General features: G+C 47.4%; 9 protein-coding genes across 15 annotated transcripts; 3 read left to right on the top strand and 6 right to left on the bottom strand.

Moving 5' to 3' along the window:
* Window positions 1–153: 153 nt before the first annotated feature.
* Window positions 154–4,897, bottom strand: CG10492 (uncharacterized protein). Of its 2 annotated transcripts, none has more exons than NM_136093.3 (3): window positions 3,405–4,897; window positions 2,903–3,346; window positions 154–2,723 (listed from the first exon to the last, which is right to left on the bottom strand). In NM_136093.3, exons 1-3 carry the CDS (start codon window positions 4,122–4,124, stop codon window positions 1,455–1,457), a joined length of 2,433 nt encoding a protein of 810 aa, NP_609937.1. In that variant the 5' UTR covers window positions 4,125–4,897; the 3' UTR covers window positions 154–1,454. The 2 variants fall into 2 exon arrangements, with proteins under 2 accessions (NP_609937.1, NP_001097179.1); NM_001103709.2 differs by having other exon boundaries at window positions 565–2,723.
* Window positions 4,898–5,293: 396 nt separating this feature from the next.
* Window positions 5,294–7,185, bottom strand: Rpn3 (Regulatory particle non-ATPase 3). 2 transcript variants are annotated; one of them, NM_057952.4, is made up of 2 exons: window positions 6,758–7,185; window positions 5,294–6,696 (listed from the first exon to the last, which is right to left on the bottom strand). In NM_057952.4, exons 1-2 carry the CDS (start codon window positions 6,919–6,921, stop codon window positions 5,376–5,378), a joined length of 1,485 nt encoding a protein of 494 aa, NP_477300.1. In that variant the 5' UTR covers window positions 6,922–7,185; the 3' UTR covers window positions 5,294–5,375. The 2 variants fall into 2 exon arrangements, with proteins under 2 accessions (NP_477300.1, NP_001260557.1); NM_001273628.1 differs by having other exon boundaries at window positions 6,758–7,046.
* A 177-nt stretch (window positions 7,186–7,362) lies between these two features.
* l(2)37Bb (lethal (2) 37Bb) lies at window positions 7,363–9,132 on the top strand. Its single transcript, NM_080530.3, has 2 exons — window positions 7,363–7,878; window positions 7,941–9,132. Exons 1-2 carry the CDS (start codon window positions 7,477–7,479, stop codon window positions 9,084–9,086), a joined length of 1,548 nt encoding a protein of 515 aa, NP_536791.1. The 5' UTR covers window positions 7,363–7,476; the 3' UTR covers window positions 9,087–9,132.
* Window positions 9,091–9,899, bottom strand: CG10470 (uncharacterized protein). Its single transcript, NM_136092.2, has 3 exons — window positions 9,740–9,899; window positions 9,611–9,688; window positions 9,091–9,553 (listed from the first exon to the last, which is right to left on the bottom strand). Exons 1-3 carry the CDS (start codon window positions 9,798–9,800, stop codon window positions 9,141–9,143), a joined length of 552 nt encoding a protein of 183 aa, NP_609936.1. The 5' UTR covers window positions 9,801–9,899; the 3' UTR covers window positions 9,091–9,140.
* Window positions 9,900–10,157: 258 nt separating this feature from the next.
* On the bottom strand, window positions 10,158–13,620 carry Acn (Acinus). 3 transcript variants are annotated; one of them, NM_136091.4, is made up of 6 exons: window positions 13,539–13,620; window positions 11,928–13,453; window positions 11,613–11,823; window positions 11,321–11,555; window positions 11,150–11,259; window positions 10,342–11,061 (listed from the first exon to the last, which is right to left on the bottom strand). In NM_136091.4, the coding sequence occupies exons 2-6, from the start codon at window positions 13,406–13,408 to the stop codon at window positions 10,879–10,881; spliced, it is 2,220 nt and encodes a 739-aa protein (NP_609935.1). In that variant the 5' UTR covers window positions 13,409–13,453; window positions 13,539–13,620; the 3' UTR covers window positions 10,342–10,878. The 3 variants fall into 3 exon arrangements, with proteins under 3 accessions (NP_001260556.1, NP_609935.1, NP_724153.1); NM_001273627.1 differs by having other exon boundaries at window positions 10,158–11,061; window positions 11,928–13,620; NM_165273.2 differs by having other exon boundaries at window positions 10,798–11,061; window positions 11,928–13,620.
* Window positions 13,621–13,826: 206 nt separating this feature from the next.
* Ttc19 (Tetratricopeptide repeat domain 19) lies at window positions 13,827–15,440 on the top strand. The gene is made up of 4 exons (NM_136090.3): window positions 13,827–14,605; window positions 14,658–14,821; window positions 14,892–15,039; window positions 15,092–15,440. The coding sequence occupies exons 1-4, from the start codon at window positions 14,072–14,074 to the stop codon at window positions 15,353–15,355; spliced, it is 1,110 nt and encodes a 369-aa protein (NP_609934.3). The 5' UTR covers window positions 13,827–14,071; the 3' UTR covers window positions 15,356–15,440.
* Catsup (Catecholamines up) lies at window positions 15,361–17,113 on the bottom strand. The gene is made up of 2 exons (NM_080192.3): window positions 16,651–17,113; window positions 15,361–16,595 (listed from the first exon to the last, which is right to left on the bottom strand). The coding sequence occupies exons 1-2, from the start codon at window positions 17,027–17,029 to the stop codon at window positions 15,625–15,627; spliced, it is 1,350 nt and encodes a 449-aa protein (NP_524931.1). The 5' UTR covers window positions 17,030–17,113; the 3' UTR covers window positions 15,361–15,624.
* A 320-nt stretch (window positions 17,114–17,433) lies between these two features.
* mib2 (mind bomb 2) lies at window positions 17,434–24,531 on the bottom strand. Of its 3 annotated transcripts, none has more exons than NM_136089.3 (6): window positions 23,975–24,531; window positions 23,110–23,214; window positions 21,004–21,171; window positions 20,221–20,890; window positions 19,997–20,159; window positions 17,434–19,934 (listed from the first exon to the last, which is right to left on the bottom strand). In NM_136089.3, exons 2-6 carry the CDS (start codon window positions 23,174–23,176, stop codon window positions 17,853–17,855), a joined length of 3,150 nt encoding a protein of 1,049 aa, NP_609933.1. In that variant the 5' UTR covers window positions 23,177–23,214; window positions 23,975–24,531; the 3' UTR covers window positions 17,434–17,852. The 3 variants fall into 3 exon arrangements, with proteins under 3 accessions (NP_609933.1, NP_001260555.1, NP_001260554.1); NM_001273626.1 differs by lacking the exon at window positions 23,975–24,531 and adding an exon at window positions 23,278–23,475; NM_001273625.1 differs by having other exon boundaries at window positions 17,502–19,934; window positions 23,975–24,334.
* On the top strand, window positions 24,399–25,318 carry CG31800 (uncharacterized protein). Its single transcript, NM_165272.2, has 4 exons — window positions 24,399–24,555; window positions 24,613–24,770; window positions 24,825–24,986; window positions 25,045–25,318. The coding sequence occupies exons 1-4, from the start codon at window positions 24,519–24,521 to the stop codon at window positions 25,234–25,236; spliced, it is 549 nt and encodes a 182-aa protein (NP_724152.1). The 5' UTR covers window positions 24,399–24,518; the 3' UTR covers window positions 25,237–25,318.
* Window positions 25,319–25,376: the final 58 nt, after the last annotated feature.

The raw sequence follows: 25,376 nt of genomic DNA, 5'->3' as shown, positions 1-25,376 counted from the left end.
CTTGGTCATTGAAAAGAGGGTGAGTTTCAGCAATCCGATCAAAGAGCACGAGGGGCTCTCTTAAATGGCCACCTGTTGGAAAGAGGTAATGTCGAAGATCAAAGGAAAACATAAAAAGGCAAAGTGCAGGAGCTGAGTAAAACAGTTCGACTTGTAGCTTTGTGTTTGTTACTCGAATTTTAGAAACAATTTGTTTTTATTATTTCAATGAAATATAATAATTGTTTGTCATGCCTACGCATTAGCAGCAAACTCAGAAGAGTGTGTATTTCATGTAAATCATTTGCTTCTATTTTCATTACCTTGCAGTTCGTCTGCTGACTTTACAAAATTTTAACAACGTCTATACATAAGAAACTAAGGGCAGGCAATTGTATTTTGTGGTCAACCGTGGGCGGTTTTGGCGTGACCTTAACGGTTATTTCTCTAACTTGACCAGTTCATACACAGTTCATATACAGTTGCCCATCGGGGTTCAAGTTGTGAGTACATAAAATAATCATTAGACAGAGTGCTTAGCAGTAACGTACGCCCTATCCACATAAGAGTGTATCATATACGATTGTTTGCTTTAAAATAATATATATATATATAATGTAATATATATATATATATGTGTGTATATAAGTATGTTGGTATTTATATAAAGTACAAAAAAAACATTGCTAAAAATACATGTTTAAACAAAGGAGCAGCAAATAAATAGATGGCGGAGTAACTAGAGTACAGGGTGTTAGTAGATCAGAGGGCTCGGTTGGAATCAGAAGTCGGTTAACTATGCACACTGTGCTGCTACACTCGTTTGTTTATACACATAATCAATTTTAATATATTTGCTAGTTAATCCGTATGCTACGTGTGTTCTGTTTTCCTGGGCAACTCCAATCCCCTCTCCCAGTTTCGTTTCATTCCGTTTCGTTACGTTAGGTTACGGTATGGTTACGCCCCCCGTCGTGGTCGCGTAATGGCTTACGTAATGGTTCTTTAGCTTAATTCGATCGTGGCATTTGTAACATATCTGCCCGTTGAGTGAGTTTACGGAAACGCGGAGCGCAGAACGCGGATTAGGATTATTACTTATTGCTGTTGTACATTCAACTTAACGTTAGAAATATTAAGAGTGGCATATGACTAAAATTCGTTATCGACTATGTGTGTGGGAGGGGCGTGGCAGGGCAGGGCATGGCAGGGCGCACCTAAATCATTCTTATTTACGGATAAGGGTTGTCAAGACTTAGCCGCAACCGCAGCCGCCTGCCGATCCTCGAATTGAATTAACGCGAATTGAGAGGCTTACGGAACTAAGAGACGTGGCAAAGGCGAGAAATTTGATTTCCGCACTACACAATCATAATAAATGGTAATTCGTATAAGTAGGTAAGGATTATGCATAATCATTAATATAGCAGTAATAATATTTCCATATATGTACGTTAATATACGGTCCCTCCGTATTATTTCACCGTACTGGTCACCGTCCCCGCAGTCGCCGTTGAGTTGATCTGCACACTGCCCACGTCCTTGTGGTGATCGCCCGTGGCGCTTGAGTCCATGCTCGTCTCGGAGTAGTCCAGTTTGTAGCTAGCGCTTCGAGTCACATCCTCCATCGACGCCTCCTGGCATTCTCGCCCGCTGTGCGTCTGCGATCCACAGTTGTAGCAGGAGATCACTTTCGGCGCGGTTCCGCCACCACCCGCTCCCGTGATGGGGCAGACAGTGAGGGCACTGTACGGCGTCGTGCTGGGGACTTGCTGCTGCTGTGGCGTCGGCACCGTCTGCACGCTCACCGCGTTCGTACTGACCACGGCCGCTGTGCTTTGGAGCTGGGCAGGCGTTACCGCGGTAGGAGTTCCTCCCGCTGTCATTGGCAGGAAGGCCAGGCTGGTGTGGAAGGTCGGGTAAATAAGCTCACCGTTGTGTGGCGGACCCATCGGATAACGGAAGCCACCACGCACCGTCTGGGGAGGCGGCGCACTATGCGCTTGGAATATCGTCTGCTGTGGCGGCGGGGGTCCTCGCTGGTGATATGGATAGCTTGTGTTGTAGGTTGTGGGCGGCGGTTGTTGCGGCTGCAGGAGCACCGTTGTCGTGGGTGTGCTCACCGGAGACTGGCTGATGAGAAGGGTCTGGGGCTGCTGCTGCTGCAGGCTGGCGCTGCTGATGGTCTGTGCATCGCTGACGATGCTTGGCGTGCCCGTTGTGTAAACCTGCTGATAGGTCTTATCCATCCCATTGCGTCCGTTTAGCCGCTGCTGCAGATTCATTTGCTGCTGCTGCTGCTTGTAGCTGAAGTGGTGTGGCTTCGGCTGATAGTTTCCCAGACCGGTGGGCAGTACTGTCGTGATCATGCCCATTCCCGCATCCACCGAATTGTGCAGTGGCAGTGAGAGCTGCGTGGGCGTTGGCGTCTCAGAGGGCGACAGGTCACCACAGGATCCATTCGAGCTGCCCGATTCACTACCCGTGGTAGCTGCACTTTTGGTGGAGTTCATGGAATTCATCATCGATCCACTGCCATCGTCGTTTATATTCATACTCTGCATCATAACGTTCATGTTGTAGTTGGGGTTCTGAAAGTGATGCTGCTGCTGTTGTTGCTGGTGCTGTGGTATGAAGGTATTTGCCTTGACTCGATGATTGTGTCCTAGACGCGGAAAACCGTTGCGGATGAGTCTGTGCAGACTGGTTCCGCTGGAATTACTGCTTCCGCCTTCGTTGACACTCTGTAAAGGTAAGTTATTTGTCGTATAAGCGATATGATTATGGTGATTATATGGAGACTACTAAATATTGCCGAGCTAAACAATGGATGCTAATGCTGATATTAGTTAATTTCCTTTAAATTTAAATCTTGAGTTTGCTTCAAATAAATAAACAAATTATTTAGTTGTTTAATAATTACATCGTGCTGCTGCTCGCCGCCAATTGAGGTTGGCGGCGGGGTAGTCTCCGCCGAGGGACGCCGCGTGTTCTTCTGATCCGCCATTCGCTGGGACATGCCCCTCATCTGCTGCTGCTGATGTGGTTGCTGCTGCGCCTGCAGTGGAACGTTAATAAGGGAGCGGTCCCGCTGAGGACTCGTGGTGCGACTACTCGATGGCGAGGATTGCTGACTCAGCATCGGCGAGCTGGCAGGTGGCACTTGATGGTCCAGACTCTGCGGCTGCTGTTGCTGCAGAGCGGGCTGTTGGTGGGGCGGTTGTGGCACGTAGTGACGCATCGTCCATCCCGTGTTCTGGTGACTGATGATGGCACTAGTGTCCGCTGGAATGGTGATGTTAGGCTGCATCAGGTGCGGCATGCCATCGACACTGATCTGGTGCGTTCCATCAGAGCTGGGCAGAAGCTGTAGATGAACAGATTAAGTTAATAAACTTTTAGTGGTTTTCTATTTAAAGATTTACCTTTTGAAAGTGCTGGGGAAAGATCATGGGTATGTTGCCCTGCGGCGTCTGCAGTACCTGCACCATTTGAGGATGTTGCGGGTGCGGGGGCGCCTGCTGCGGTCCTGGTATTTGGTGGATCACGTGTGGTGGCTGCTGCTGAATGACCAGGTCATGTGGGGACGGCGGGTGAGGATGCTGGAGCACTGGCGTCTGTGTCTGTCTTTGCATTTGAGGCGCGAATCGCTCTGCTACCAACTTGTTCTCCTTGATCTTAGCCAGAATGCCGAAAATCTTCTTTTGCTCCTCCATGGAGAACACCGGGTGGATGGCTGCCATCGTGTAGACCAGCAGCAGCTCCAACAGCGTGTCCTGATCATTAATGCAACTGAAATCGCACTCGCCCCAGCATTCCAGCGTGCGGTAGATCTCACTGACGCAGTTCCGATTGCAGGCACGGATAAGCGCCAGATACAGGGCCATCTTGCGCCGGATCTTCCGGTCGGTGGGATCGCCCTTCTGGCAGTTCACCATGTCGGCGGCCAGCTCGTGCGGGTTATTCGCCCGCAGCTCCATGCCTCGCAGCGTCTCCGAGTCGCAACGGCCCTGCTCCTCGAGGAGCGTGCCCAAAAATCGCAGCTCGAATGGCAGGCAGGCGGTGAGCAGGGCGTACATCGTTTCGATCCGATTGTAGCTCTCGAGTTTCTCAAACCACTGCAGAACGTCCTGTTTGCAAATCATCTCCACGCTTGTCCCAGTCCTTTTCACCTACCGATCCCGAATCCCTGCAAGCGGCTGCACTGCATCAATGGCCACCTAATAGTGTGCCCGTTCGCCAGTTGGCCCGTCTCCGAATGTGTGTGAGTGTGTGTGTGTGCTCGCGTCAGTGTGAGTGCTCTAGTTACGTGTGGTGGGTGCAAAAGGCGTCCAGAATCTCGTTAGGTGGCAGCAGCAGCTGCTGCATCACAGCCGGAATTGTCGAAGGCTGGCTGAGATCCGCTCGTGGACACCGGCCCAGCTTCCCGGGGCACTGTTAATTGGCTTTTCGCTGGCTTCTTCGCCACTAATCCGCTCACAAAGGCAGAGCTGATCGGCTGCTGCTGCTTTTCCTGCTGCTCTGCTGCCCACAACTACAACTAGTCGCGTATATTTTGCGCGTTAGCGGGGTAGGGGGTGCGCGGGCGGCGGGTGGCGGGGGGCTGCACCACATTGGCCAGGCACTCGCTGCTTCGCAAAACGCTCGCTGTTCGGCCGCTGTTATTCGGAGGAGACTACTCGCCGCTGTCACAAAAAACCCAGCAATTTCCGCGAAACTCCCCGATAGGCGCGCGTTGCACTTTTCGGCAGCAAAATACAGTACGTAGGATCGCGTATTAGGGCATTTAATACGCACGGCCTTTAATTAATTTGCATTGTGTGCACCTTTTTGTCTAAAAATTTTTTCCACTTTGATTTGTGTGACCGTGGCTGCTGTTTGTGTTGTTTGCGCCAGTGTGACCGTTAATACTGCCGACCAAAACCTTCGTCAGAAAAAGTGTGCTTTTTGTGGAAGGTCGTGTTTAAAGTAATTGAAATAATATTTGCATCTTTTCCATCTATAATTTACATATCATAAATTACCTCTATCAATCAGAGAAAAGTCCTGCCAATGTACTTAAGGGATCTTTAATAAAATAGCTTTGGAGGGAAAAGATCTAAAGAAGAATATGAATCTATGTTGCCAGACTTCGTTTTAAATTAACGCGCCAAGGCTGCCAGAAGAGTGACATTTTTAAAATGTTTTTCCATTTCTAACCGAATTGAAATTTTTGATTGTCTACCAACAACAACATACAACTTTTTGCTTGAATAAAAAGAAAGATCAGTTCTGAACTATTTTTGATTTCCAATACCTAATTAAAAAAGTTCCGAAATTATTGTAACTTATTTAATTGCGGATTATATTTCTATAAAAATGAATGCAAGCACAAATTAATTTGCAGAATCAGCCGCTTAGAAACCATCCTCATCATCCTCGGCCATCTCCTTGGCCAGCTCAAGGTCCTGCTGCTCCCGCTCGCGTCTCTCCTCGGCGCTCTCCAAATCCTTGCCGTAGGACTTTGGGGGATAGCGCATGGCCTTAACGCTCTGGTTGTGCAGGTTCAGGCAGAACGAGATGCGCTCGTGAAAGGCCAGCTGCGGTTCCCGGGTGCTGTAGATGTCCGTACTTTCCTTGCTGCGCATGAAATTCTGGGCTGGGTCCAACGTAGCCTCAATCACGCCGTCCCGTATAGCCTTCGATACAATAAACTCGGCATCCTCCGCGGAGTCTAGCATTAGCCGCTTGGCAATGTCTTGCGGCGAGATGCGTGAGTACGATAGTCCGATGGAGCGGATTGCCGTCTTGATCACATTGTGGCGCAGCCGGATAATCAGGGTGAATGTGTGGTCCAGTTGGAACTTGGGTCCGTATTGGGATACCACGTCGCCGAAGCGCTTCAAGTTGCCCAGACGCACGGCCTGCGTGAGCTGGAAGTAGGCACCAAGAGATTGGCGAAGACCGGCTTGCCGGAACACCACACGCTCCGGGATGTTGCCCAAAAGCAGCTCCACAACGATAATTAGCTTTTGAACCGTCTGACGAAAGCCGATGGCAGCGTGCTGCGGCGACTTACGCAGGGCCTGGACCAGATGCTTGTGGGCATCGCTGTACTCCAGCTTAGCGGCCTTAATCCGACCTAGATAGTACAGGAAACGCGCCCATTCATTGTTGCTGGCCGATTCCGGGTAGACGGATTTCTTTACCAGCTTGTCGGCTTGGTCGTACAAAGCATAGTGCAAGTAGTTGCGGAGCAAACAGTTAATAAGCACCGCCTGGCCTTCAAAATCATTACGCAGCGTAGCGGTGCGCAGACGAGCGTGCAGGAACGAGCGTATGCCTTCCAGTGAGTTTTTTAGCTCCGCCACTCTTGAAAAATAGAAGTAGGACTTGGCACCAATCAGATCAAGGGTGCGTCGGTTTTGGATGGAGATTTTGGCCATTAGGGCGTCGGCGCTAATTCCGGCCCGCTTTAAATCACTGGCGTCGATGAGCTTGACCAGCAGGAGCAGGTAGAAGTAGGCATCGACCTCGGCGATTGGAGCCTTGGTGGCAACTTGTTTTTTGGGAACATCGGGCAGCTCGGTGGCGTCTTTCTCCACAGCGGGCATCAAAGCCACGGCCGCCTCACGATCTGCACCAGCGGGGTAAATACTCTGTGCAAGATTCCGGAAGACGACGCCGTTCAGCTTGCGACGAGTGTTGGGCAAATTGCGAAGGACGCGCAGGATGAAGCTGTTGGCGGAAATGAGCCATAATAAGGAAGGGACAAGATTTTAATTCTTGCACTACTCACCGCGACTCTTTCGAGGCTACCCCCTTCTCAATCTGACGAATCTGCTCGCGGATCTCCTGCACGGCGGCCACATCTTGGTTCTTCTTCTCGTCAGCCAGCGTCTCCGCCGTTGGATCCACCTCCATCTCCACGTCGTTAGCACCGATGTCCGTTGCGTTGGTCATTTTGTAATGGAACTCTCAATTTACTGGGGTCACAAATATAGCCGACTTTTCTTTTGTTTTTCTCAATCCCAATCAAAAATGCCTAGTAATGTCGCTTCTTCTTCTTATTCGTTTTCGGCTACAGGCAGTGCTGGTAAATTTAGTTGGTTAACAGAGCTGTTAAGCCGTTACGTTTCAATTTATCGATACGTTTTACGGTACACTGAGCGAACTTTCAGTCTCATATGTTATAGGAATTTATTTTTAATGTTTTACAGTAAATGTATCTATTGCTTTAATTTGGGTTAGGAATTTCTTAAGTTACGCACTCAGTAAAAGCGTATTTTTATTTAAATTGCAATAAAACATTACCACAATTCCGTTAAGCCTTTTCTTAAGTTACGCACTCAGTAAAAGCGTATTTTTATTTAAATTGCAATAAAACATTACCACAATTCCGTTAAGCCTTTTCGATATCGATACTCCGATAACATCGCACGTTATTACTATTACAAAATAACACAAAATAAAAAATTAATACGGAATATGAATTAAATTAAAATTAAAGAGAATAAAATGTTGCGGTACAGACAAGTGGTGGGTCTCCTTCAGCGCCGTAATTTCTCGGCCGGAGCAACGAGCAATGGAAGTGGATCTTCCGGGGGCGACAAATCCGGCGAAGACCTGCACCCCATACGACGAACACTCCGTTTGCTCGGGAACGATATGCGCAAAGTTAAGGAGTTCTTTGTACCAAAGGAACCGGAGACCGAGAAAGTTCCCATTCCGACACAGAGCCAGTTTCACTTTTCAGGGGAGCGCGACAAGAGCAAGGAAGCCACTGTGCCGGATGACTTCCAGACCCATTGCGATGTGCTCATCATTGGCGGCGGTGGAGTGGGCAGCTCCATCGCCTATTGGCTGAAGGAGAAGGCCCGCGACGGTCTTAACGTTGTGGTGGTCGAGAAGGATGACACGGTAGTAAAATGATGTGTACCAGTCTACCCCGAATATTTAATTTGCCTTCCACATATTTCTAGTATGCCCAGTCAGCCACGCGTGTTTCGGTGGGCGGTCTTTGTCAGCAATTCTCCCTGCCCGAAAACATCCAAATGTCACTATTTGCCGCAGACTTCCTGCGAAGCGCAAGAAAACACTTTGGCGAGGAAGTGCCTCTCCAGTTTACGCCCCATGGCCATCTGATGCTCGCTGGCGAGGAGCACGCGGAAAGCCTGAAGCGCTCCTCTCAGCTACAAAACGAACTGGGTGCCCGAAATGAACTTCTCACTGCAGATCGACTGACTGCCAGATTCCCCTGGCTAAACACCAAGGGCATCGCTTTGGGCTGTCTTGGTCTGGAAAAAGAGGGCTGGTTTAATCCGTTGGCACTTCTGAGCAATTTCCGACGGTCAGCCAGTGGCTACGGCGCCCATTTTATCAGTGGCCAGGTGGTCGACTTCGAGTTCAAATCCCAAACGGACATTTCTGTTGTCACAGATCTTGGTTCCAACGAGGGTGCCTACACGGGCTTGGAAAAAGCGGTCATCCAACTGCCCGATGGTACGCGACGCACTTGCAAGTTCGCCCTGTGTGTAATAAGCGCCGGTGCTAGTTCCGAACAAATCGCGCGATTAGCAAGGATAGGCGTGGGTCCAGGAATACTTCGGGTTCCGCTGCCCATCAACGCACGCAAGCGATACATGTACGCCATCAACTCGCAGGCCCAAAGTGCACCCGGAATGAATATGCCCATGACAATAGATCCGTCGGGCATCTTTATTCGCAGAGATGGCCTGGGCGGCAACTATATTTGCGTGCAAGATTCGACGGAAGAGTATAATAGCGCGATGATTGATCCGCAATATTTCGCCCAGCACATCAGACCCCATTTGTATAATAGAATTCCCGTTCTTGGAGAAGCCCAAGTGGTGGATAGCTGGGCGGGCTGCTATGATCATAACGTATACGACGAGAACGGCATTTTAGGAGCTCACCCGTACTACAACAATCTGTACCTAGCCACCGGTTTTAGCGGACACGGAGTACAGCAATCTCTGGCCGTGGGCCGAGCCATATCCGAGCTGATCATGGATGGTCAGTTCAGAACCATCGACCTCTCTCGTCTGAGCTTCGACCGGCTGATTGTTGACCAACCTATGTTCGAGTTGAATAATGTATTAAGCTAGAATTGTTGATGGTGCATTAAAACTAAATGCAACAATTTAATTAATGAATTTGAACTATTTGAACTGGCCTGGAGCAGGACCAAACAGACCTACACCCTGCTTGCTTGCGGCGCGCGATGGGGCAAAACCCAGAAGCTTTTGGATGTTCTGACGAATGGACATGGTGCACAGGATGTAGAGGAATATAAAGGAGCAGTCCGTATAGTCGTCACCGGACAAATTTCGGTGACTTAACCCCTGGATCCAGGAGATTGGTGTGAAGGGCAGCTGGGCAACCACACGGCCGTCGAAGATGCTGTTGAACATACTCAACAGGGCGGTGAAGGCGAATCCCGTGGCGAACATGGTCTTCATCTTGACAAGCGAGAGATCGCGGTTGTTGTTTTTCAGTTTTTCCTCGTCGCGCTCGATCTTCTTCTTTACCGCTTTGTCCAGGGAGTCCCCATGGATTTCCTTGCGGCGCTCCACTGTAACAGAATGCGGGTTAGCTCCTGACCATTCATAGCACCCTTTGACCGACTTACGCTTTTTGCTCTGCTTTTCCACCTCGGTCTTTAGCTTTTGGTACTTCTCCGTCCGGTAAACCATCACCCATGTAAGACCTAGGCAAACAAATATGTAGGGTTAACTAAATTAACTGGCGTTTTACTTACCTTCGCCCAGGAAGGCGGTGCAAACCGATATAAAAACAATTAATATTGTGTCGGACCACATTTTTTCACTAAATTAATGTTAATACAAATTAAAACTCATCGATAGCACTATTGACATAAATCATTAAGCGGCTCCGATAGCTTATTAACATGGACTATCGATTAAAACGAACTTATTGTTGGGGGTATTCTGGTACTTTAACGGACAACTTCATTTATTCTTTTTTAAGTTTAATCAATAAATTAGACTCGCGATTATTAATAAAAGCAGTGTTTTTACTAAAAATTGATAAGGAAAAGTAAATAAATGGCAAAAAGTTCATACTTTATAAATCTGACCTTATATATAAATTAAAGAGTATTAAAATTATAATAATATGCTCTAAATACCATGATTCTTACGAATCAAAAACATTTTCTATAATTTTGAGGAATTACATTCTTTTCTTTTTCTGTTCGAATAAGTCGTGCGATAAGCATATTTCTCAGACATTTAAAACACATTTTTGGGTTTTGGCATTGTCACAAGCTTGCCGACTGATGTTAAATTGTATTTCTAAGTTCATTAAAATTTTAAGAAATATTTGATTTTACAATATTTTAATCAATTATTTTATGTTTGTTTATTGAATAGATATAAGCATGGTAACTTGCTGCAGTAGTTTCAAGAGTCCGATGGTAAGTTTCCATGGCGTTGATGCTGATCTGATGCCGGCGCATTTCTGGTTGCTGTGGTTTCGTTTTGGGGTGAGGTGACGTTAGGCGCTGTAAAATGCTACATTTGAGGAAAGAAATCAAATCAGGTTATATATATATATATGGAAATATATATGCTATATATATATGGAACAACAACAATGAGAAAAATAACGAAGAAAAGAGAGTTTGAAATCTCAAAATCAGAATGTGGATGAGACGTTGGCGAAAGTATTCAATTTGAAGTCGGTTCAGTTCAAGTTGAATATTACAAACGTCGGCCTAATTGGGAACGCAAAACGCTCGAAAGAAAAGAATTGAAATTATTCGGGTGGTGATGAGACCCTGCTGAAGTTTTAGTTGCTGTTTCTTGAAGTTTTTTTTTATATGTTGATTTAGTTTTTGAGATATCAACATTTATTTGCTCAATCTCAAGCCTCCGCCTAGTAACGTCTTCGCTCCCGCTCGCGACTGCGAGATCGTCGCCGTTCGTTGGAACGATTGCGACGCGTCTCGCGCTGGCGGTCACGATCCTTCTCCCGCTCTTTCTGGCGCTCCTCCCGTTCCTTAATACGCAGCTTGTGCTCCTCAATGCGTTTCTGACGGAATGCCTCCTTTTCTGCGATCTGAAAGCCGGAAGAAATTTTATTGTTCAGGCGGACTTGGTCTAGAAGTGATTCTCGTTGATTGGAACTATTTATCTCAGCAACTTACCGCTTCCGGCGTAAGTGGCAGCCAGTATATGCAAGGTGTTCCCTTGGTTTTTCGAAATAGATCATCTAGTAGTCTGATAGGCGGTTCATTCTCCTTCTTAGTTTTGGACGCTATTTAAACGGGGTGTTTTTGAATTTCTCATGACAGGAAAATGTATCCCACGGGCTTTACCTGGCGATCCACTGCGGCTCCTTGCATGTGCATTGCGATCAAGTCGCTCCCGCTCCCGATCGCGTCCTCGCCCCTCTCTGTCCCTAGAACGCTTTCGTTCCTGTCCGGCTCGCTCCGCATCCCTAGACCTCGAGTCCAGTCGATCCTTGCTGTCCCGACGCCTGTCGTTGCTGTGTTTGTCGTGGTCGCTTGGTTCCTTTTTGCCAACATCCCATTCGCGTACAGGTCGCGCAGGCTGAAGGAAAAAGACAAGTTAGCTCCGCATTTCTATGCTGTGATAATAATCCATTACTTTTTTGTCAGACGGTTCCAACCGGGACCAAGCGTTGCCCGACTGCTGGTTATCTCTGGTGTTTTCCTGCCCGTACCTCGGAGCCTCGTCCTTCGTTGAAAGTATTGCCCGATCCATATCAGTGCGACTGCCAAAATCTACATTCAAACATTTGGGATTTGACACTGGCCAGCGAACTCCGTGCAGGGCATGTCGGGTTTCGATGGCCTCGCTTAAAGGTTGAAAAGCAAAATAATTGCAAGTGTGAGTTTTTTATAGGCATATTTCACTGACTCCCTGGAGATTAGGTTCTATTTGCGCAACTACAATACTTACTCTTCAGTGGAATAGGCAACATAGCACTTAGACTTGATCCGATCTATCCAGAAACCATCTTCCTCAACGATCTTTCCCGTCCGCGCCAGCAGGCCTTTCAGCTGCAGCACTGTGAAGGGGCGTACCAAATTGGTGATATAGAGCACGTGGCTGGCGCGGTTTCGAGCAGGACTAGGGTCACGGACTATGTGTGGTGCTGCCGTGGAAACTGTGGCTTTGCTCAGGCTGACCTGGGCTGAAACCGTGTCTGCTGCTGCTGGAGGAGCGGCTCCTGCTCCTTCATTATCTGCCGACGCCTCTGCGGTGGTGTCGCAGGTGTTGGCGGTATTGCCCTTGTTATCGCGGTCTTTGCTTGCTTCAGATGGGGGCGCCGGTGAAGCAGATCGCTCTGAATCGCGATCGCTGGTGACCAGGCCTTCCTCCTCTGAGGACGATTCCAGTTGCACATCGCTTAGGGGCACTGGCTGCACCACATCGGCTATAATGTTCTTCAGGGAATCCGTCGAAATGGCAAGCACGGGCGGGGTACGATCCGAAGACTTTTTGTTAGTCAGCCACTTTCGCTTCCGCACCGACCGTTGTTGCTGCAGAACTGGAGCACCGGTTGTGTTGGTTGCGCTGCTGTTTAGACATGGATCGTGCTTGTCGTTCGAAAGATCTGCTGGTTCATCGTGAATTTGTTCTGGGTTTTCGTCTATCTGCTTGTGGTTTTCCTTGTGTTCCTCCTCCTCTGCGGGTTGCTGTTCCTTTATCTGCTCCTTGTGCCTCTTCTTGGTTTCTCTGCGCTCCGCAGGAGCGGAGGCTTCTTCGTCCCTTTCATCGACCTCTTCTGTCTGAATGTCTAATACATCACTAGTCGTTTTTAGATGTTCCTCATCCTTGCTGGAAGGAGAAGGAACCTTTACCTCTTGTTCTGGCTCGCTCTGCTTGGTGTCATCATCAGTGGAAGTGGGGACCTCCTGCTGCGGTTTTAAGTCCTCTTTCTCAACATCATCATCCTTGACTACAGCGGGTTCAGCACAGGATTCATCGTCTTGAGCCTGCTGATCCTCCGTCTTGGCACGGTCCTCGGACTCGCTCTCATTAGCCGCGGGTGGCGCTACAGTCTTTTCCTCCTCGACAGCGTCCTTTTCAACATCCTTTCCATTCTCCGGCTCCTCCTCGGGTATGGTGTCCACCTTCTTGTCGCCGCCCTTGGACTCCGTGCGCTTTCTAGGCGTCGTCCGGCTGCCGCGACTCCTGCGCACTGGCGATGCTCCAGATCCGGCACGTTCTTCACTGGATGCCCGCGCCTCATTGATTTCTTGAGAGGCTGGCGGTACTTTGGGGCATTCGGCCTCATTATTTTGGGCCACGACCGGAGTCTCGACCTCGGTCTTCTCGTTCTCCGACACCTTGCGGGAGCGGCGACTTCTCCGTGCAACTGCCACCGGCACCGGAGCGGGCGACGACGACTTTTTTCGCTCGCTGCGACGTCTCATGGCTGTCCGAAAATCGCTGGAAACTCGCTGCGACGCTGGAAAGATCTGAAATAAAACGTAGGTACAGCCGGCGGACCCACAGCTATTTCATGCACTGCTTTGCGAATTCACTCCTCGTTATATTCTGCACCTTTTCTTGATAAGAAAAATAATTTTACTAGGCGAAAGAGCGTCAATCCGCCATCAATATACAGGGATGCTTTCTCTCGGTCTATCGCCCCGCTGACGGCTATCGATAGTATCGTATGCGATGGGGGAAGGAAGTACCTTATTACGAAAAACTTTATCAAATGTACTTAAATGTTTTTTATTCGAGATTGTTAATAACTCTACTTATCAATTTATTTTTGTTCGCAGATTTAACTTATGAACGAAATGTTAGGTACCAAAGTTGCCGATAAAGTTTTGTTTGACAGTGTCATCTCTAAAAAATTTAAAAACCTTTGTTTACGAAATCTTAACGAAACATAAATATATTTGCGAAAGTATGATAGAGTAGAAATTATTTAAAAGTCTTCTATGTTCTTAATCAAGCGTTACGAAATGTACTTTTAAAACGTCTTTACCGCGCTTTGCAACACTACATACGTGCTATTTCATAATTTTTAATACCATACCTGCAACATTATAGGTTTTAGTTAAATAATTAATAAAGCCCTAAACATGTTAGTGAGAAATATTTGCAAGTTTACGCAAGTTATGGGCAGGTTCCGCGTTGTCGTGAATCCCAGAGATTACTGTCATCTTGCGCCGCTGAAGAGAAGCCGTTATCACCAACGGTCAGAATTCGGATGTCGACCGCTGTGCTCCAATGCTGCGGGCTACGAGGTGTCCTGGGCAGCTCCGCCCGCTTCTGGCTCTTCCGGTGGAATGTTTTGGGCATTTTCCGCTGCTTTCACTCTGAATCTGTTTGGTGGCGCCGACGAAAAAGAGGAAACTCCGGAGGAAAAACTGATCAAGACCATCAAACGATCAATCCTGTGCATTCAGAGGGAACAGTACGACAAGGCCGAGCAAATGCTTCACCTGGCTCTGCGAATGGCGCAGGATATTCAGAGCAAGGACGGCATCACATATGTGTTTGATCTGATGGCCAATTTGGCCATGGAACGCGAGCAGTTTAAGAAGGCGGAGAAGATATTCACGGACGTTATGAAACGGCTTTTTGCCGAGGGTCACACCGAAGAGAGTCCCAAGGTGGGTGACCCACTTAGACACCATAACCAGTTAAGATCTCTTTCATCTTTAGATACTTCACATCAGCTCCAAGATAGCACACATGTCTCAGCTGCAAGGGGATCTGGAAAAGAGCTTTCAAGGGTTCACTTGGACCTTGCAGCAGTTGGCTAAGCTACTGGAGAAAATGCCCGACGACAAGGACATACTGGAGCTGTATGGCTTGACAAAGAATTGGTATTGAAGGTGTTTCCATTGCCGCTAACCAAGCCTTTTTTCAATACTTTTCCTTATGTTTATTTTCCAGGTTCGGGCAGCTGCTGATGAAGCAGGGAAAATACCTGGAGGCTAAAAACCTCTTTAAGGAGGCCTTCGACACGCTCATAAATGTTTATGGTGCCGTTAACGACGCCTCTGTAACCATCCTAAATAACATCAGTGTGGCGTACGTAAACGTAGGTGCGTCTATTCTTCCAAAGTACTTGAAACACATTAGACTAATTACAGCTGGAAAAGTACGCCGAGGCAAGGGAGACCCTTTTGGAGGCCATGGAGCTGACTAAGGAGCTAAAGGATGCCACCCAGGAAGGCATTCTGCAGGCAAATCTGGGTTTGGTGTATCTTCGCGAGGGCCTGATGTCGCAGGCGGAGAACGCTTGCCGACTGGCGTGGAAACTGGGAAAGCAACACCAGAATCCCGATGCCGTAGAGCAGGCCGAGTATTGTCTCAACGAGATAAAGACAACCCTGAATGGAGAGAAGCGCCAGTGAGGATTCTTTTTACAGTGTAATTTTGACTATTTATAAAAATTTCATTTCGAAGTGAAGCACAAATTTGGAAGGCTTAAAAAATCTTAAATAACGCCGCATTGTTTATATTGGGAACTAATAGCGGTTACTGACTGTTGAAATATAAGAAATTTAAGTAGTTGCTCATCGTTTTGAGTAGGTAACGAACAGAAATCTTTCAAATTGTTTGCGGCACACTTTCAGTACATGCAATTAGATCTTTTTTGTGTTAACTTTCCACAATTTTGATATTACTCGAACTTGGCGATAACGATCATTAGGGCTACGCCGGTTAGCAGCGCAAAGATTTCCTTCAGCGACTGTTTCAGTTTCGTAGACTCCTCAAGCAGCTCCGGCAGGACACTCACTGTTGCGATGTAAATAAAACCGCCGGCTGTGAAGGGCAAGACCCATGGGGCCGATCCGTCCCCGCCTCCAGCTCCCAGAAGAGCTAGCGCTGTGCCCGCCAAAGCTCCGAGCGCTGTGACGAGCTGCAGAAGCATTGCCTTTCGCCTGGAACAGCCAGACTTTATAAGAATGGCAAAGTCACCAATCTCATGGGGCACTTCGTGCAGCAGAATAGTGATAGTGGTCACAATGCCAATGCTGTTGCCCGCCAAATAGGAGGCGCCGATGGCCAGGCCATCGGTGAAGTTGTGAGCAAAGTCCGCCGCCAAATTCAAGTAGCCGGAAATCTCCACTTCGCCTTCTGGCTCCGCTTCTGGTTTCTTGGACTTGATCTTGGCTGGCTTTGCCGGTTTGTCTCCATCTCCGCTGTCTTCTTTGTCAGAGGACTTTTTCTTAGCAGGCACTGGTTTTGGCTTTGGTGCTCCATGGCTGTGGCCGTGTCCTCCATGACCGCCCTTTAGAATGCGTACCAGTTTCTCCACTGAAAGGAAGGCAATGATTCCTCCAAGGACCCACAGACCAATGCTCATATCGTGGCTGTGACCATGTTCATGCTCCTCGCCATCATGATGATGATGGTGATCATGGCCGTGATCGTGGCCGTGTTCTCCATGACTGTGTGGATGCGTGGCATGAGGAATCAAGTGCAGAAAGGCATCACCCAACAAACCGCCAGAAGCAAAGGCCAGAAGCACTTTGAGACGCGGCTTCATCGCCTCACTGTTGTCTAGGGGAATGATATACAGCAGCACGAAGGGAGCGGCACTGATAAGAAGAGTTGAGCCGATCGAGTGCAACCAAATGGTGCTCATATCTATAAGAAATTTGGGTCAACTCGGGCATTTTAAGAGTGGTAGTTCGTTGATTACCCAAATCCGGCTTTGCCTTGGTGTGCCTTTCATCGTGCCCGTGATGATGGTGTCCGTGGTCGTGGTCATGATCATGATCGTGCCCGTGATGATGGTGTCCATGATCATGCCCGTGGTCGTGGTCATGATCATGATCGTGCCCGTGGTGGTGGTGTCCATGATCGTGGTCATGATCATGATGATGATGGTGCTCCGCCCGTGGAGCCTTCTGCGGATCGAAGTTTTCGTTGGCTTCCCGCGAGTATTTGAAACTGGGATTGCCCTGGCCGGCGCACAACGCCGGGAGCGAGAAAAGCACTGCTCCCAGGATTACGACCAGTGCCAGCTTTTGGTACAACTGGAGCTTACTGCACTGGTAATCAGCCACTTGTTTGGCCATTTTGTCCTTTACTTTAGTTTCGCGTCGGACTGCGGCCAAAGTGTTGTGACGTGTTTGCTTTTTTTCTGGCTACGTTGTTATCGATTAGCGTGTAAATCTGGAGGTATCGATTGTTTCGCTCAAATAAAAAATAAACTTGTGTATATTTTCAATTATAAGTTGTACTTTGCCGCTTTTGCTTACATTAACTTTTAAACGGAGCTTAAGATCCGACAGCTTGCCAAGTCAATGCTTACAAAAATGCAAAACATTTAAAATTTATGCAGCGTACTGAAAGAAAATAACTTGTTCACACTTTGCCGTTACAACATTTCAGTTTTAAAATCTTTCTAAACTTATTATATATTCAATTTTAAACTAAACCTTTTAAATACCAATACAATTAAAAGTCACCCCAGCATATTCAGAAATAAAGTATCTTTATTTTCTGTAGGCTAACCACCGACATCGATTGAAATTCACTCAATTAAATAATTTTATATTTGTATATTTGCATTTAAATGACTATTAAATATTTGTATGCTTTAGTTAGTTTCCTATGTATTTATCGTTACCAGACATGGTTAAACGGGGCTAATAACTAGACACGAGAAGGTGCACATTAATTTGTTGCGTGTTGCGACGATGCCGATGATGAACCGATTAAAAAAGAACTCGTAAATTTCGTTTGTGATCAATAAATAATAATTTCGATTTGCACATGACACGGCAATGTGAGTGTGTGTTTGTTTTGTGTATGTATATATACAAGCCACTTTGGTTGCTGTTTGAATTGCTGCTGATCCTGCCGCCTTTGCTTTTCTTTCGTTTCCGTTACCGCCGTTCAGTACAGGTTGATCTTCTTGAGTATTGTCTTGCGACACATGTGGCATGTGCGGAGCGTTTCGGCACAATGGGAGCACGCGCCGTGCCCGCACAGGAAGGCCACATCCCTTTTTCGCTCCATGCAAATACCGCAGAAGTGCGACTCCTCAAACTCCAGCACTTTGTTCTCCAGATAGCGAAGTAGATCCCCGGACGGTAGGCGAGTGGGGTCACTAGGTGACGACGTGGACGTGGGCAGGGCCACCACTCGGCCGCTGACCGTCAATCGCCGCTCGATCGCCACGGCACAGCGGAGACACTTTTTCATTCGGATGCCGCACTCCTCGCAGGCGATCTGATGCTGACACGGCTCAAAGCGCACCATCGGCAGGATCTCATTGCACACAATGCACTCATGGGGACCGGGGACGATCACCGGACTGGTACTGGGTCCCGCCGCTCCGGCTTCCAACGCGGTACTGCTCGAGCTAGTGGTAACCGGAGGCTTGGGCGCCTTCTTGCGCGGTGCCACCTGTGGAGAGACGTTTTGCGGTGTTGCGTCGGAGTTCAGTTTCTTTACGCCCGGCGAGGCGGAGGGCGTGGATGGAGATGCTCCAACTCCAATGGCTGGGATATCGTTTGGCTTTGGCATTAGTTCAAATGTCTGGCGCTGCGGTGGTGGGGGTGCTGCAACGCTTCCAGGTCCGGCTCCATTGGATTCAGCTCCAGCAGACGCAGAGCTCTCCTCACCGTCGGCTGATCCTGCGGACACTTCCAAAGCTTGAAGATTCCTAGGCAGCGATTCAGCTTCGCCCTGCTGCCCAAAAATCAGTTGCCTGATGTGGCGGTCCGTTATCCACTCAAAAATGCTTGCATTGGCGTTGTTCAGCTCCACTCGGCAGCCGGCCCTCGAAAGATAGATCAATATACTGTACATCAAACGATCCTCAGGACGAATGCTCGAGTGTACTAGACTCAGGTAAAACTTGTGAATCTCAGGAGCCTCCTCTGGCTGAGGCTCCGCGGCCGACTGCAGATTGGACTTCTTAATGACGCACAAGTGCATCGCATTGTCGCCATCCTCATCCTTGGCATTCACGTCGCAGGAGAGGCGAACGAGTCGCTCGATTACCCCGGCATGGCCCTGGGAGACGGCCAGTAGGAACGGCGTCTGTTGGCGATTATTGCGTATATCTAACTCCGCTTGGCCCTCAGTGACCAGCGTTTCCACAACCTGGGCATGACCGTTAAGGGCTGCCAAATGAAGAGCCGCAAAGCCATCGTCTTTGCGCACATTGACCAGCTGGCGGGAGAGCAACAGGATACGGCGAGCAGCTACCACGTTTCCTTTAAGCGCTGCATGGTGTAGCACGTTAAAGCCGCGATTATTCTTAACCGTAAAGTCCAGATTCGGAGCATTACAAAGCAACTCCACAACTTCCGTATTCTCTTTGCCGATTGCGTCGTGAAGCGCCGTATCCCCGTACGAATCCTGAATGTTTACGTTGGCATTGTGCTGCAGCAACTCACGCACACAGTGCGGCGTTTTCTTGTGCGCGCAGATGTGCAGTGCAGAGCAGTGGCTCGAGTTTAGGAAGTTCACCTCAGCACCGTGCTGCAGCAGCACTCTCATGGTGGCCGGCTGATTGCCGAAGGCTGCGTAGTGCAGAGCTGAATCACCTTCCTTGTCGACCGCATTCACGTTGGCACCCTTGGAGATGAGGTAGCTGACAAGATCGACGTAGCCCTGATGAGAGGCCACCTGAATACAAGCCTTGCCGCCACTCATCACATCCACCTGGCTGGGATTCACGTCCAGGTACTGCCGCACGAAATCCAAATGGCCCTGGGCAGCCTCGCGCACCAGCTTGTCGGCAACCGAACTACCGGAGAGGCCAGAGAGCGGTGTCATTACATGGTCAGCGCGTCGGTGGCTTAGGTCCATCATACTGTTAGAGCGCTCAGCTGCTGTTGCCAAAGGAGAACGCTCTAGTTTGACACATTTCGGATTCAGGGTCCACTCGAAGCCGTCGTCCAACTGCTGGATGCGGAGGTCACCGTCCGAGTACACCTTCACTACCTTGCAAATTTTTCCAAGGGCCTGAAAAACATTTTTTTTAAAGAATACTCTCAAAAAAGATTTAACATAATCTGAATACTCACGTGTCGCATGATTTCTATCCATTCGCCGTGACCCTTCTGCAGCTGCTGCACTTTGTTGGCATCGTTGATGATGGTGACCAGGTCACCGACACGAAAAGAGACAACCTTAACGAGTGCGGCGGGATGAAAGGTCCATCGATTGGGACAGTTTTCATACTGAACACTGTTTGGGTTTCGACTGTGTTAGAAATCCAAATAAAATCAACCAAATTATATATTCTCACCGTATATCCCCCTTGTCCGTGATGCGGTGTACTGTGCCCAGTTTGGACAAATGCTCGACCATGCGCGGATTCCATCCGCCATGGCCCTGCTGCAATTTCATTAGGGCGTCAACCTCTAGGCAAACCTTGACGCGGTCGCCCACGGAAAAGCTTGGCTTCACCATGGGCGCCACCGGCTGCAACTCCTCTGTCTGACCTAGAACAGGCATGTGGTCCTTATAGTAGTGACCACCGCACGTGGCAGTAATGTACTTGAGGTCAACGTTTCCCTTGTGACCTAGACGGTAGACGTTCGTCGATCCGGTTACCCACGCTACGTTGGCCACGCTGCGACACGATTCGTTGTCCCAGCCTCGGATTTCCATTACCCGACCCGTCCTGCCTTCTCCGCCGTCCTGTTCGTTCCACTCCCAGTCAGGACCGCGCACTACTTTGGAACCCACAAAGATGCCTCGCAGCTGGATGCGCTTGGCACCTTTTCTCATGGGCAATCTCACGCCCAGCGAGTTGGGAGTCGTGTAGCGGATAAACGGGTGCTCAATATCGTGCAGATCCTCTGCGTAGCAATAGGCGCATAGGTGATAGTTGGGACACTGGGCGCACTTGAATACTATGCCAGCGATACCCGCCTTGGAACAGCCATCGCAGACAACATTTGAGTGACGAACTCCTGCGAAAAAAGAATTCGAATATAAGACCTTATAAACAATGAACTATAAATAATTGTAATTTGGAAAATTAAAATTAACTAATTGAATAGATTTCTTAAATATCGTCACTTACCAACTTGAGCATTATCTACAATTATCAAGTCGTACTGGTTTTGGTAGCCCACACGGTAGTTGGTCCGGTGTCCGGAATCCCAGTTGACCACGACAGTGTTTTCTGGCGAATGTGTCGATCCGCAACGTCCGATTTCGCAAACGGTTCCAACGTGACCTTCTCCGTCGTCTGTTGCGTAAGCAATGAAACAAAGTCGAGAGTGACGTGATGTGAGTTGGAGAAGCTATAGAGCTATAGAGCTGCCACAAGGATGCTCCTAGGGCTGCATTGTGTGTACATCGGCATCACCATCCCCACATCCACATCCGGTGGATATCAGACATATGCAGAGCGCACACTTCCCCCTCATAAACAACGCGCCGTGACTATAAATACCCATAATCATTGACTCGGGCTCGGGCTCCAAGCGGATTTTTGTTATGCACTCGGACTCGGGCGTGCAGCTGCTCTATAATTACCCCGTATCACGGGTGTGGATGTGGAATCGTTCTCTAGAGGGTGACATTTGATGTTGGCCTGGGGAGGAATGGGAGCACCGATGGCTGGGCTCCCATCTGAAAATTTGTTTATGTCTATTTTCAACACACCCCAGTCGGAGGAATACCAAGGTCCAAAAATAAACTCTCCACATCGTCCCCAAATATCAGGCCGGCTGGAGCTGTGTAACTGCTCGCGATCCCCACCCGTGTAACTAAAAATAAACACTCAAAAAAAGGTTGGAGACAAAATGGCACGCGCCCTAGCGCCTGACATGTGCATATGCATTCGCTGCACAGGCTGGAATAGGGCGACTTGGGGAGGGGGGAACACATACCATGACCTAATCCTAAACGTGTGCAGCTGCTTTAATAGGATCCTTCAATAGGCTTAAACATTACTGCGTTTATTATCAAATTAGGCTTTGGTGATTGGTTTAACTTCCACAAAATGATTCAAATTGTTTTTGAAGTGTATCTGAAGAAATGTTCTCTCTTGGTAATATTCATTTGCAACTATCAAAATGTAATTGAAAATTATAGTGTTCTACATTCCTTTCATTTTTGAGGTTTTGAGTTCTAATCTCTTTTCATGGCACATATAATACAGTCGGTTTATCAAGCTTTCGAAACGATATAAGCCTCATCATCTAATTGTTTGTAATACGTTACGAATTTGTTCCAGCGAAAGACAATTAATTCAATTAAAAACTACGCAATATTATTGTTTGGCGGGCAGCTGCCTACGGACGTATGTATGTGCATATGTATTTACCTGCCACGTAGGGTGGCGTACTATATATGTACGTACCATCGAGAGCCACACATCCCCGCCATATATATGTACATATGTATGTATATGAACCATAAAACGAAGCGACGAAAGCAGAAGCAATTGGTAAGCGCAAGAATTTCACTGCTGCCGCAGTGAGTGTTGCTAAAAATAGCGGGCGCGTCCTCTTTACATTCAACAACGCCCCGAGCAGCAGCAGCGGACACGGACGTACACCTCTCCGTCCCATCCCGTCCCATTGCCCCACACCCCTCCGCACTCGCACACTCTCAACGGACCCTCTACGGGTGCCAATGCCAAGTGAGTTGCGTTTGGCGTATACAGTAAGTATTGGCCACGAAGTGATTCCCTTTATGCCATATATTCATTATTTATCATGTCTTTTCTACATACATATTATAACAAAAATTAAAGTATCAGTAGATTAAATTTGATCAAATATTGATCGATCGTAAGAGGTATAAAAATGTTTATTTAAGATATTGCTTATTATTATTACGCTATCAAATCCAAAATATGCGGATAAAATCAGCTTAATAAATTATAAACATGATTTTTTTTAAGGACAGATATTGGAGTTTAAACAGAAGTAATAATCCCATTGTAAAGCCCTTTTAATCGGAGAACGTATGACTAAGTATGGGTTTTACCGAAATTGAATGCCTAAGTTGGCGACATCCCCACCGCCTAATCTCTACCGTACGCAAATTTCGATCTGAACTATATAACAAAAACACCCGTATCTATAAACAGAGAGCGGATGGCAAGTTAATTCGCCTCTTTGGAGGTGGGTGAAAGTAAACAAGCTGGCCCGTGGCTGCCTGAATGCGTTCTTACCTTGATTCGACCAGATCCAGTTGGGTCCGCGCACCACTCGAATGCCGGGCGGAATGGAGGCTCGCATGGCGTTTGGTTGGCTCAATTTGTGTAATCCGATTCAGCCTGCAAGGAGGATAGCATAAATGTGACATTTGACAATACTCGGGGCACGGCGTTTGATGGGACCTGGCTGATAATTGGGTCAACTAAATGGCGGCCCCGTCAGCGCATGACTCAAAAGGAGAGGAGCATATCGGGGTCATCTCAGAAGTCTTTGTAGGCTCAAGCATGGAAGGGTCTCTATGAGCATGTTTTAAAACATTGCAGTGGCTTAATTCTAAGCAAGAAATTGTACTCTTCACAAAATACTTAAGCAGAATTAAAATTTTCTAGAGATTTCTGTATTAAAACTCTTGAGATTTCTTTGTTAACCCTTCGCATCATTTATGGGGTGTCGGGGGAGGAAATGCCATTCAAATGCCAGATATGTTTCCCGATCGCCAGCGCTTCGGTTTCTGGCAGTCCGAGGTTTTGTGGTGTGGGTGCAGCCCAGAAGCTCGCATGACGCATGCCGATAAGACGGATATATGTATATATGCACCGTCTGAACCTCCGATTTCAATTTCGATACGGATTTCTCATCGTCCCGCTGACAAAAGCCAAGTGCCTGTGACTTCTTGGTCAAGCAGCGAAGTCATTCAAGGAATCGACCCGCATGTGTTGTTTACGAAAGTCCAAGCACACACTCACACTCACGCCCGTTTTGCCATCGCACACATATATATACGTATGTGTATATATTTTACAAATATATACTTATGCAAAATTGAGTATGTGAAAAGCGATTATTGGGGGCTTGGTTTGGATTTTTTTTTGGGCTTACCAATGCAATTTGTGATACTGTCGCTTAGCTCCAGCTGTTCGCAATGAAAAACTTAAAGTTCTCAAGCCTTTAATGGTGCATTTTATACGCGCGTGCGCTTTTTAATGGGCATTTAGTGTTTCCTTTCGCTAAAATGCAGTGACACCGTTGCTCTGGTTGCCAAAAAGGGCATAGTTCACTCGCACGCGATCTAATTTCCGCACTATTTAACACACAGATACCGCACTTATGGTCAATTTCGCCTGGACATTACAATTTTTTAGTTAAATGGCCAAAATTCACTATTTCGCTAGAACTATTAAATAAAACTACAATTTAGTGTGCTTCTTCTTTCTATCTAGAGACGGCCGTGCAATATGACATCTATTCGATAGTGATCGATAACACCTAGGGAAAACGATGACTGGAGGAGATATACCAGCTATAAAGAACACATGTTATTATTTTATTTTTGGCAGTCCATAAATTTACATAGTTGTCAATCGCGGAGTGATTACTTATTTGTATTCATGTTCGGTAGCGTGTGATGAAAAGAGCGGCCGAAATGGACGAATTGACGTATCAGACAGCTGTAAAAAAGGGTACGCTTCTATGATATAACTACTGAGAGGTAAACAAATAAATATTGTATTTTTTAGCCCAACTGGTTGAGAGGAATCCCCAGTTGCAGATAAACCCCATGCGTGTGTCCATGCACCAGGAGGAGGATATCATCGAATTGGCCCAACAAATTCAGAATGCTGATAAACAATTGAAAAACACAACTTGCCAAAAGCTGGGGGTCATAATGGAGCAGGTAAGCTATACTCCTCTTTAACAATTATAATACAAACTAATAAATCTTTCATAGATCAAAATGCTTCAGGCCCAAGCGATGGAGATACTTAAGGAGTCCACTCTCAACCGAGATCTGCACAGTGCGGCCTGCAATTTCACCAAAAAACCCGGACACATCTATCATCTTTATCAAAGGCCATCGGGTCAAAACTATTTCAGCATGCTATCACCGGAAGTACGTTTTGTTTGAAAATAATTCTAAAATCGCATTATTAATGGATGTACACTTTCAGGAATGGAGTCTCTCCGTTGACCAAACATTCAAAGGCAGCTACAGGTTGGAGTACGATTTGAGCTGGACCCCACTGGACAAGATTAAGGAGCAGGATGAGAAGCTAAAGTGGGCGGAGCAGTGCATGCTAAAGGCACTAGATGGTGGGCGTGGTTCGGCCATGGCAATTGACTTTAATATAAGCAATGATTGACAGAATATATTAAAAATTATTTTTATTAACATGAGGTTGTACCCAAACTTCGATGTTACTGATATTAAAATTATAAAAGCTCTAGGGTAAAATGTATTAATTTTAATTTAAATATTAACATTTATATTTTTATAAACATA

Source organism: Drosophila melanogaster, chromosome 2L (genome assembly GCF_000001215.4).
Source record: "Drosophila melanogaster chromosome 2L".
Classification (NCBI taxonomy): Eukaryota; Metazoa; Arthropoda; class Insecta; order Diptera; family Drosophilidae; genus Drosophila; species Drosophila melanogaster.
This window is presented reverse-complemented; position numbering and strand designations above follow the sequence as displayed.